Source organism: Erpetoichthys calabaricus, chromosome 18 (assembly GCF_900747795.2).
Source record: "Erpetoichthys calabaricus chromosome 18, fErpCal1.3, whole genome shotgun sequence".
Classification (NCBI taxonomy): domain Eukaryota; kingdom Metazoa; phylum Chordata; class Cladistia; order Polypteriformes; family Polypteridae; genus Erpetoichthys; species Erpetoichthys calabaricus.
The window spans coordinates 66,394,551-66,407,174 of record NC_041411.2 but is presented as its reverse complement, the minus strand read 5'-3'; the positions used below and the strand labels follow the sequence as shown (position 1 = coordinate 66,407,174).

Here is a 12,624-nt window from a genome sequence, read left to right as displayed (position 1 = left end):
ACTGACTTAATCAGTTTTCACGTGAAAAGATGCTGACCAAAGAAGAGGAGAAGCGGGCTGCTAGGTGGAGAAAAGAAGAGCTGCTCAGGAAGCAGCAAGCCCATCAATCTCTGAGCAAACGAATGGTAAACGTACAGAGAAAGAGGATGAAAACTATGAATGCTCAAGTCAAGTGTATTCACTACACGTTATCGTATAGTGCGCTTTTACTGGTATCAAATAATTATAAACCAATACAGCAAAATTGACAGTTTTACGTTATCTCTAAAAGAGTTAGTTTAACTCAAAAACCGTTTGGAAAGTGTATACATTTCACGCACATGTGCATCGGGATCATCTCCGATAATTCTGCAAATACTAACTCAGGGTGAGAGAGGGTGAGATCACTAACGATATCTCCTGCTTTCTACACAGTTCCAAGCGGTCACCAGGAGATGAGGAATAGCTCCGCCCCTAACAGGCTGCATTGGTCCCATCCTTCGTGGACAGGGGCCTATAAAATGGGCAGGATAGAGCCAGGAAGATCATCTTTTTTGACCCTGGAAAACCCGAAAGTGAGAGAGAGAAAGAGAGATGGAGATCTTGGTGCTTATAGTCATTTACTTTGTTAGAGGCATATCACCAGGACGGCACAAGCATATTTACTGTACATGTCGTTTTGGACATTTTTGTTTTGAAAATACCAATTAAAAGGGAAACTGCTGGGTTGGCACCCAAATAGTTGCACCAATGTCTAGAAACTTTATCACAATATGGTATATAAAATAAGATTAACTTTAAATTTTACCAATCATAACCACTCAAAACATGTGGAGGCTGCCAACTAGTAATTTACAGCATTTACTAGTTGTGTAAGCAGATCTTTTTTGAGAAAAATACGAACAAGGCAATATAACAATGTCTCAACAAACAACGCTTAAGGTTTTATTATGGAAAGGAAACCAACAGAACTACAAAATGTTCCAGAGTCTGATGTTGGTACTGAAAATTTGGGGGATGTCCCAATGGCAAACCAAAAGTCTGCTCATAACTATTCTAATTTTAGCAACTGGTTTTCTGCCAGCACTACTATTGAATTTGCTGGAAAATCTACAACCACTCTGCAACCAAATGTCAAAACATTGGCCAAGGTCACCGGATTGTCTGATACTGACGAACGACCAACTCGGTTAGTCAGTCCTAAAGTTTCCAAATTCTGTTACGGCCAGTAAGCCGAGCAGCTTTATAGCCGATTGGTTCAACAGGTACATTATGAAGTTGGAATACGAAATAGCGAAATTATGGAATTTTAGTGATTACCTAATTGAGGACAGATCCACTTGTAGCTTCCGATACTGGAAAGACACACATCAGGCATGTTTAAAACATGGGGCAGCACTTTGTAAATGCAGAAGTTACAAGGGATGGCAAAAACGGTGATCTGACAGTTTGTTGTTCAATAATGTTACTGATTGAAATTATAACAGATGTGATTTGGCCGTTTGTACTTGTGAGGGGCTGGTATATCTGTTTATTATCAACATTTGTAAGAGGATTTAAATTTATGTTAACAAAAAATCCTTAAAATTCAAAAAACAAATTGATTGCTACATTTACAATGGTGTGACTGAACTTCTAGAATGCTTTTTAAAATGAACATTACATAAGAATAATAAAAATAATATTAAGCCATACCCCCCAACCCAGGTTCTGCTAGTGATAAATGCTGAGATCCAATTGTGTAAAATTACCCCAACTTTAAAAAATGTAAATTTCAATTAGACTATTGAGTAAAAAATTAGGCATTGTTACACACGCGTGTTTAGGAGACAACTAAGGGGCTTGAATACATGTAATTCCACGCCGGACCAGGGGGGTGGCGAATTGCACTAATTCTCCCTCTCGATGTTTTACAGACTATTCTAGGGAAATCCCGCCCGGTTCTGGGGCAGTTAACGACGTCACTTCCAGTTCCGGTCCTGATGACATCACTTCCTCCACTGGCCTTTAAAGTCGCCATCTTGCTTCCAGTTAATCAGTTCTGTTTTGGACTCAGTTGTGTGAACATGTCTATTATTTTGACGCAGTTTTGCAGCCGGGAAAAATTATACGAGTGGCTGCCCCAAACCTTTTCCATGTCTGATGGTCATTTTTGTGACAGCATTTATCACTATAGACATTTGTGACAAAAGCAGGCAGATCAACACCATCATGTCTGCAGTACAGCACAGGAGACCAATGGATGGTTGAAAAAATTGAACTTTTAGACAAACAATAAAACCATTTTCATCATGTTGCATGTTATATATGTTTAAGGGCAACCACAGACTCAAAACCACTGACATGTGCTCTGGCACTACAATATCATTTTAACAAAGATAACCGTATTGAACTATTTATATCCTGGGTGGTCAAACAAGAACGTTTTAATCATGAAACCTGAACCCGTGACTTTGGAGTACAGTACAACCTCAATTATCTGGTTTAATGACCGGCGCCCGTCATCTGGATAATCAAAATCACGGATAATCGAAAATAATTATAAAAATTCGCAAATGCTAGAATAGGTGCTGTACAATGAAATTCTTAACTTTCGTGTGTTGTTTATGAAGTTTTCTTGACAAAATCAGACAGGAGACGCTGCTTTGTGTTCTTGAAGCGCTTCAGTTTTATTGACGTGCGGAGCTTGCGAAGTGTTAGGATGTCACTAAAATTTGAATCCGCTTCCTGCTCAAGAAATCCTCGACAAGACGTTTAAATTCCGTTACGTATAGTGCTGCAGCGTCAGAATCACCGCTTAGTTTCTCACCTTGGATATCCAACTGTCTAATTCCGTGGTGAGATTTGAAACATTGCAGCCATCCTTGAGACGCAGCAAATGGTTCAGGAATCTTCATCTCACAGTGAAACCATTTCGCTTTTTCGAGCAGCAATGGCCCGGATACAGGACATCCCTCGGCGCGTTTTTGCTTGAACCATTTGAACACAGCTCTATCCAGATCGTGAAATTTTGAACCCTTTGTTGTCTTGCGCGCACTCGTCACGTTAAATGTATCGGATGAAGTTACGAACTTGTAGAGTTCATCTTTCTTCCGAACAATATCACGCACTGTTTGATTTCCTATGTTAAATTCTGATGAAAGCTTAGCAATTGATTCCCCCTTTTCAGCATGTTCAACAATCTGCAGTTTCGTAGCAACTGACAAAACAACTCTTTTTCTTTTTGTTCCCGCACTGGACCCCGACATTTCCGCACGAACTTACGCAAAACTGCTTTCTAACCTTGAGGTGTGGACGGCAATTGAATGAACCCGGAACAAGGCGTCGCCTACACGGACCGTATGACCCATACAAAACTTATTGACGAATGGCAGTCGTCTGAATTTGGAAAAAGAGGAGGGAGAGTGTTCGGAAACGAGTCCTCTGCATCGGATTAAGTCTAATGGTCTTTCATAGCAGGGGATTGTCTGGCTGGTCCACAGATGCTATACTGCACTTTCAATCCTTTTAGAATAATTCTCAGAAACCCTTCGACAAAGAAAACTTAAGCTGTGACACACGTAGTGTACACTCCTGTAGTCGGAATTCTTGGCGGCGAAATCTTGACGGTCTTGTGATGTCTCACACTTTTTTTCTAGGCGATCCCGGATAACCAAATGCACGGTTAATTGAAGACCGGATAATCGAGGTTCCACTGTACTTAAAGTTATCAGGCAATGCTTCCTGTCTCTTTGAGACATACTATTGAATCACATTATTGAAAATAGTGTGCTCAGAATCTGGGCATAAAAAATTAAAAAATCGGCAGTGGTCTCTCCCAGACTTTCTCGTATACTCAGATATGGGGATGGATATTTGAGAAGTAAACCGCAAGACAATGATTATATTTTTATATTATGTGCATTAAACAATCATCAACAAAAAATCAAATTAAACTAATAATATATTGAACAATTACTATAAAAATAAAGTTGAATGAATTGGACTCTGCAGCTTCATGAATAAAAGGTAAAGTACCACTTCTGGTTATTTGTTATTGTTATTGAATTATTGACTCAGGAAGGTCTAAAATGTCGAGCTTCACCAAAATCTCAAAATGGAATTTTTGGAGGAGTCCAATACTTTCCCTATACTTCGTATACGAGAAAGTCAGGGAAGCCTAAGACGTTGAGATTCATCAAAATCTTGACATCACATCTTTGGACGATTACAATACTTTCCCTATACTTCATATGAGAGAAAGTAAAAAGAAAAACTGAATAATGGCCATCTCATGAATGTATGCTGTGCCTTTCTGTCACTGGATCTCAGTTTCTTTGAGGTTCACCCAGCACCATCACAGGACACACTGCAAATGTAATACAACAGAATTTTGCCGAGATTAATTTACTTAAAAGTGGATAACACGGAGGTGAAGTGACTTCTCCTGATGATTCTGCTGAGGCGGTTGATTTGCCCAAGAGTTTTCACAGCCCACAAAGTACATGGCTCATGAGTGTATCTCTACTCACCTGACAACTTCATGCTCACTACTGAGTTGGTAAAATTCAAAAATGAATGCTCTTTACTTCACTGTACACAGAGTATTAGGCCAGAAGAGTTGCATGCTATAAAAAAAAATGGCAAAAATTGTGATTACAAAAAGTCTCCATTACCTGGGCATTCTCCTTTTTCTGGATTCCCTCATACGTTGCTCCCTCTTCTGGCTGTATAATCTTAGGTGCGATGCCTTTAGCGATTAACTGGACTGCTTCCACCTATGGACAAAGAGCGCTTTAAGCACATTATATGATATGCTACCATACTGCTTGTCCTGCATTTTCCACAGAGCAAAAAAATAAATAAACAAAAATGATTCAAGGAGTTTCAAAACTGAATGTATGCCCTAATAGCCTGAATGAGATGATCATTCTTATTCTGTAATTTGCATTTTTTTCTTTATACTCTTCAGCATATACTGTATTCATTATCTGTCCAAATTTTGACAGTTACTGTCTCCATTCAGTCGCCCACATTTCTTTCTAAACATGCAGTGTCACCCAGCTGAGAAGTTTGCTTAAGTTAAGCTTTGTGTGGATGAGCAGATAGTTGTGATTACTGTGACATATCGTGAATGGCAAAGAAGATAACTGTTGTTCTCTAAGAGTTGCATTGTGGATTTTATTTTATACCTAATAAAACATTCACAAAAATTAGCAATACAGGCAGCATTTGTTCTCTAACCCCCTGATAATTTAAGCAATATTCTGTGGGTCCTCCATAGGATAGTGCAGTTTGGGCTCTAGTCTGAAAACCACTGATTCTAAATCAGTGAGTGGACACCACCTGTGGTGGCCTGGCATCTCATCTAGAGATCATTCCTGTTATAATGCTCCAGAGACATCAGCTGGCTCCCAGGGACCCTACATTGGAACGTGTGCTCAGAAAATGTACGAAACAATGGTACAATGGTGACTTCAAATAGTGAAGCATCTCTGGACAGGACATGCAGGTCTGTTATTGGGTACACTCATGCACACCTAGAGTCTCCTTTCAACAGGCATTGTTTTTTGGGATATGGGAGAAAACTCCCACCTGACAAAGTGAGAATATTGGAATCTCTTATAGACGGGGACCTCCCTATGAACTGAAGGCTGTCCTCTCCTTCATCTTCAAGATAACGATAAAAAATATGAATATGTCCAAAACAAATAATACATACAAAAGGGGTACAAAAATAGAACCTCCACTACTCAGATCACAACAACTAAGACCACTATAGAAAATATGAAGTATGACCATTAATATACAGTATCTTATTGAAAATAAATATATACTGCCTCTGTGAGCATGAGCAATGCAGAAAATATTTAGAACATCAAAAAAAAGTCTTCATCTTGAAGTGTGAAATTTGTAAAAAAAACAGTTAATGTTAAGTTTACCTTAGTCTTTGCCTAATTTGAATTTAAATATGATGTACTTTTAACATAGATAATGGAAGATTCTTTTAGAACAGTGTTTTTCTACCTGCCCAGGTTCAGAACTACCCAGGTGTGCTAAAGATATAATAATGTAGTGCACTTGGGCCTGAACATGAGAGAGACCAGCTACATAGGTGGTCCAGACCTGTCTGAGGAGGACATGAAGCTGGCATTAAAGCAGCTCCGTAATCACTAGTATTAAAGCACTTTGGATCCATCTCCTGGCTGCTAGAGTCCATCTGCCTGGGTGTGTGGTCATATGAGAGTGAGCATACGAGTTAACTCTGAGGCAGAGAGGGCTGGGGAAAGGGTCAAACAAAGCAGATGGGAGATGCCACCAAAGTGCCATGACTGCGAACCCTGATCTCTGAGCTGCTTTTTCACCAGCTTATCCAGTAGTCCTGCGCCTTCAGACAGCTGAGCATGTATATGAGATATAATTGTTTTCGGTTAGTAAAATAGTGGCGTGCCTTGGGATGTTTTGGTTAAAAAAAGTGTGCGACTACAGAGAAAGGTTGGTTAACACTGGGTTAGAGGTATTGGAATGTTCTTAATGTTAGCTCTGTGTTACATTAGCATAGCTCATAGAGTGAAGTTAGACAGCTAGAAAGAAGCATTAACTGTTAAAACAGATATGCATTATGGGTATCGAATTTTCTGACTGTCATGACCGTTATGTACATAGGTTAAACGTAGGTCCTAGTCCATGTGATAACAGATAGAAATGTTAAATTGTAACTAGATACTTACCATAGAAAAGAAGTCTCCCTTTCTTGTGTTTATTTATCAGTGTTTCCCCTATTTTTTGTGAGAACTGTTTGTTTTGAATTTTACTAAAATCATTTAAACATAGACACTTGAACTGTGCAGTTCTTTGCACAAAGAGTCCTGCTATTACTGGAATGCCTTTCTGGTAGCTCTGTTTGAACGATTTTGTACTATTTGTAAACCATTGACAAAAAATTGAGTAATTAATTTAAAACAAATAAAACTCAAAACATTTGGTGGATGAATCCATTTTAAAAGTGAACTGCACTGAGAGACCTTACTTACTTTATGTAAAAGAATATAGGAGGGCAATTTAGAACTTCTGATGGAGAAATAGTCAAGATGGAGTGGGAAACAAGACGTGTTTCGGTAATTTATCTATAATATTGATGTCTCACTTTATGAAATATGGAACTACAGCTGCAAAAATGTAAATAAGCAAAGGTATGGCTATCATGCAACTGCCCTTGCATATTTCTGTGTTAGAAAATAATAAACAAACACAGCCCAACCAATCTACCAGGCCAAAGTTTTTGCTGAACCCCAATTGCTTCCACTTCTTATGAGGTCCTTATTAAAGCTACCACTTACTGTGCCTTTGACCCCCTCCGGAAACAGAAATCGGTTATAGAGGGTATTAACAGTGTCATCTGGAAGAACTTCACATTTCTTCTGGAGGAGGATGGGTCCAGTGTCCAGACCATCATCTGCCCAAAAAACTGTGAATCCCAGCTTTCTTGTCACCATGTATCAAGGTCCTAAGAGAGAATTGCACGAAGATTAGAAGTCTCTGGTCAAATTAAACCCAATGATGTATTTCATGCGTCTGACTTCTTTTTATTTTGGTAACCAATAAATGTATATTATTCTCAACTGTACAAAATTAATTATTTGTCTTACTAAAAGTGACAAAATGTACATAATACATGTTACTATCCAATCATCCACTATTGAGCTCACACAATTAATTAAAGGCCATAACCCACTGCCACTGTGGGCTTAAGTTCAAAACCAGCAGAATGTGTTGAGCTACTGCTTCATCCTGGACTTGAACTCCAGTCTCCTACCGGTACTCTTCAGTCGCACCAGTCTGGTAGAATGCTGAGTTAAAAGAAAGCTCCATTAGCTTGTAAGTCAACTGGTAATGTCTTTTATTTCTGTTGGGTCGGGTTTGTGCTGCACTGTACATTTGTAGGTATAACACTGCACAGTGTTTAGTCGTTTAATGTCTCAAAGCACATGAGCCCTTAATGCCAGCCCTTGGTAATGTTGCCTCCCTTTGGGTTTGCGTGCTACCTATGTGTTCTTCAATTAGGTTAACCTGGTAAGACTGAAGCAAATGGCAACTGTGACACACAAACACTGTGCTGATGCTGTGTCTGATGTGCAGGTCAGATCCACTGTATGTACAATTATTTATTATTCTATAATTATGACGTTGGTACAAGCTGATTTTCAGAGTCTTTAGAGTTTCAGTGGCACTTTAATTGGGTACCTTGCAAGTATGTAAACTGTCATTTTGTTTTTATCTCATCTCCTTAATTTCACCGTATTCTCTAACTGGACTTCTTTTTTTATATATTTTATTGTCAATCATTCCATACAAATAGATCCATTTTTACAAAAAATAAGATTGAAAACAAATCAACCCCCACCCCCTGAGAAAGAGAGAATGGTTCTGTTTAACACAAGTTTCTGATTTGAAGATAGTGAAAGAAATGTGTTTGCTGGAAAGTTAAATTTAGAATGTAAATTGTTCATAGGAATGCAAAGACGTCTATGTAAAGATCTCTAAGTGATTTAATTCCAAATGTCTTCCAGACATTAAAAACTACCATATGTTTGTGATGGTTGAAAAAGGTGGTTCTCGTGGAGAAAGTGCCACAGATAAAAGATTCTCCATCTTAAAATGCTTCCTACATTGGTTCCATATTCTGAGTGAGTGAAGCACAATTGGGTTGTTAGTATATTGGCGATAACCTTGCATTCATTGGGGCACAAAGCAGGGAATATAAAGAAGTACTGCAGGATTTTATTTCTATAGCAGGCCAAGCCTGCGTATCGTTCATCTATTTGTGTCCATGTCCAGGTTTTTTAGTTTGTATGTTTGCTGCCCAGTAATAAAACTGAAAGTTAGGCAGAGCATGCCACCTTCTGCCTTAGGCCTTTGTAAGGTCGGCTCTTTGGATACGTGGATGTTTGAATTCTAAATAAATGTGGTTATGTTGAATCTAATTTCTTAAAAAATATTTATTGATGTATATTTGAATGAGAAGCTTAGGGAGGATATTCATCTTAATAATTTAATTCTTCTCAGCTAGAGTGAGATGAAGGGTTGACCATCTATGTAAGTCTTGTTTAATTTTTTCCATACAGACGCGCAAAATTTTGTTGATAAGAGCTTTATGTTTTCTCCATCCTTCTAGCTAGGACTTGGAGAGTATCTTAACATCATTATCCAGAAGTGAAATCGGTCTGTATGATGCAATTGTAATACGTCCTTATTTTGTTTAGGAAAGACGGTGATTAATGCTTGCCGAAAAGTTTGAGATAGAATTTTATTGTCTCTTAGCTTCTGTAAATGTTGCTAATAAGAGGGTAGTTAGCTGAGTGGAGAATTTCTTATAAAATTCAGAAGGGTAGCCATCAGGGCCTGCTGCTTTCCCACTCTGAAGTGACTTTATAGCATCTAATAATTCTGATACACGCAGAGGTTTATCCAGTTCCTCTGCACTAAGGGTATCTATTTGTGGTATCTCTAATGCATCCAGAAATACATCTAGATTGTGTGTTGTCTTCTTTAAAACTTAGTTAAAAATATAAGGATTTACCAAGTAGTCTCTAAATGTTGCATTATTTTAGATTGTCTCCGTTCGTGTTGGTGATTGCTGGGATTGCATTGTGAACTTCTTGCTTGTGGATTTGTTGAGCTAAGAGCTTATTAGCTTTCTCGCCGTGTTAATAGTAATGATGTCTTAATTTAAAAATGAGTTGTTCCGTTTCTTTAGTTGTTAAAGAGGTTGAGTTCTGAATGCAGAGCCCTGCCTTTTCCTATGAAGAGCCTCACTTGGACACCTGGCATGTTCTTGATCTATTCTAGTAATTTTTCTGGTTAGCTCTGATACCTTCTGGTTTCTAATTTATTTATGTGGGAAAGATATGAAATAATCTGTCCTCCTTTAAGAAGGATTCAGGTTTTCCCAAAGTATTCCTACAGAGACCTCTGAGGATGTATTTGTCTCTAGAAAAAAAAATGATTTGTTTTGATATAAATTCTGTACAGTTCTCATCTTACGCCATCTGCGAGAAGAGTATGTGGGGCATAATGATTTTATCTCTAAGATCAGTGGGGCATGATTGGAAATAACAATAACGTCATACTTGCAAGATTTAATCATAGGCAACAAATTATAAAGAAATAATCAATTCTTGAGTAGCAATGATGCACTGGTGAGTAGCAGGAATATGTTCTTGAGTTTGGGTTTAGAAATGTCCAGGGGTCTGATAAGTTGTGGTCAGTTACAAACTGTGTAATTGTCTTTTCAGTGTTAGATGTCATCACCCCTGTGACAGGAGACCTATCAAGGTCTGGATTTAAAACACAATTAAAGTCCCCAGCCATTATAATCTTATGAGTGTTCACATTGGGAATGGATGTAAATACATTTTGCATGAATTCCCTATCATCTACATTTGGTGCATAAATATTTATCAAAATCACTTTACAGTTAAATAAATCTTTCTGTCTCCCTCTTTCCCCCCCCCCCCCCCCCCCCTCCCCCCCCCCCCCCCCCCCCCCCCCCCCCCCCCCCCCCCCCCCCCCCCCCCCCCCCCCCCCCCCCCCCCCCCCCCCCCCCCCCCCCCCCCCCCCCCCCCCCCCCCCCCCCCCCCCCCCCCCCCCCCCCCCCCCCCCCCCCCCCCCCCCCCCCCCCCCCCCTCCCCCCCATATGAGCCTGGACCCCACTTCACAAAGTCCCAATCCTCTGACATACCTAGAGACAGAGCACGTCCAAAACAAAACAAGCCTCCCAGCAGCGGAATTTGAGGATTAAAAATAGCGATATCTATTGCCAATAAAGTCTAACTATTATAAGCTTAAAATAAAATCTTCAACAGTCTTGAAATATTAAGATAGCAAACCCAGGGAATGGTGCAGAAAAGTGGCCCTGGATAAGCATAGTGAACTCTAATGCAATAATAACAATAACAATAAACCAAGGGTATGATGTTAAACAGTCTCCTTTAGAGTAATAAAAAAAAAACACTTTAATATCTTTCACACATACGAGTATAAATGTAATTAGAACATAAACAGAAAGTAGAGGAGAGAAAAGGATGTATAATTTTGGTACTGGTATCGTTGCAAGCAGATTAGACAGCAGGGAATATCTTCTTGCCATGCCATGTCAGGATGCGACTCACGATCGTATTTCAAAAAGTGTCAGGATCAGCTTTCTTAACTTTTTTTCTGCTTCCTCCGTAGTGGTGAAGATGTAATATTTGTCTTGAATGTCCACTTTCAGTTTGGTAGGATACAAGAGGCTGTATCTGATATCGGCTTTCTGTAACCACTGTTTAATGTTGTAAAAAGCGGCACATTTAGCAGCTGTTGAGGGTGAGAAATCTGGGAAAATACGAATGTGGTTATTTTCAAATATAATCTTGTTTCTGTCTGAGAAGTGACATTACATCAAACTTAGATTGTAATCTCTCAAAGCACACAAGAAGAGTCCTAGGTTTGGAGGTATTGATCCACGTATGCGATAAACTGCTGCTATCTCTGTGTCTGATTTAAAGTCCTCTCCAATTATTTTTTGAGAATAGTTCAGCTACAAATTTCACTGGGTTTGGACTTTCACGATTTTCAGGTAGACCTTCGATTCTAATATTACTCCTTCTGCATCCATCTTCCAGAGCAGCAAGTCTGTCTCCGAATTTTTTTGCATTTGGAATTCACAGCTGTTGCTTTTCCATCAGCGGTAAGATGCCAAACGTTCGGCTGTTTCAATTCGAGTTGTGAATGTCTGCTTAACACCTTCCTAACTGGACTTCTATACATAAAAACACCCTTAAAACTTTCTAAGCAAAGTTGGCTCCAAAACTACTGAATTTGAAATTACATAACCAGTTGTCTTGGAAGTACTGCGCTCTATCCAAAGATTGTTCCTGTCAGTGCCCAGTGATTGCTGGGATAGACTCCAGCTACCCTGTGACCCTGCCCTGGATAAGCAGGTTAAGAAAATGCATGAACGGATAATCAATTGTTCTGCGTGCTAGATACGCATCTATTTTCCTTTCAGATGGCCATACTCTTATTATATTGTCACATACTGTACACAGCTATTTTTGGATGGTTTATTAACTCTGTGTCTGATTTGTTTCAGCCTAATGTAAACATTTTTTGTTTCATGCAGTATAAGAGTTATGTGTTCTTGGAGCACAGCATGTTTCTGGTGCCTACAAAAATCAAGGATCAATAATTATAACATTTCTAAAATTACTTTTCATAAAACTATTCTTTTATAATTTAAAAATGTTATCCAGACTGTTGTGTACTAATGTCATACATACAATTTATAAGTATAAGTTTCCCAAGTGGGTAATTTTAAATGAATGCTTCCAAGTAGATAGATAGATAGATAGATAGATAGATAGATAGATAGATAGATAGATAGATAGATAGATAGATAGATAGATAGATAGATAGATAGATAGATAGATACCCTATGGTCTGAACACATACCAGAATGTCCCAGTCACAATGAGGCATTATGCAGGCGTATTGCTGTTGGTATAAAGGAGCCCCCTATTGTTTCTTGACCTACTTCTGCTGAATAATTGGTTGGCTGAAAGTCCTCAGTGTTCGTGTGTCAGAGAGGATATGCTGCATTGTTCATGATGGCACTCACTTTTGTCT

At 39.0% G+C, this 12,624-nt stretch overlaps 1 protein-coding gene across 1 annotated transcript in view; it reads right to left on the bottom strand.

Moving 5' to 3' along the window:
• Positions 1 to 12,624, bottom strand: part of aldh1l1 (aldehyde dehydrogenase 1 family, member L1) — a 77,594-nt gene that overhangs the window by 46,566 nt on the left and 18,404 nt on the right. Inside the window, 3 exon segments of the mRNA XM_028824678.2 lie at positions 4,635 to 4,736; positions 7,299 to 7,436; positions 7,438 to 7,465. Of these exon segments, the coding sequence (XP_028680511.2) occupies positions 4,635 to 4,736; positions 7,299 to 7,436; positions 7,438 to 7,465 (268 nt within the window).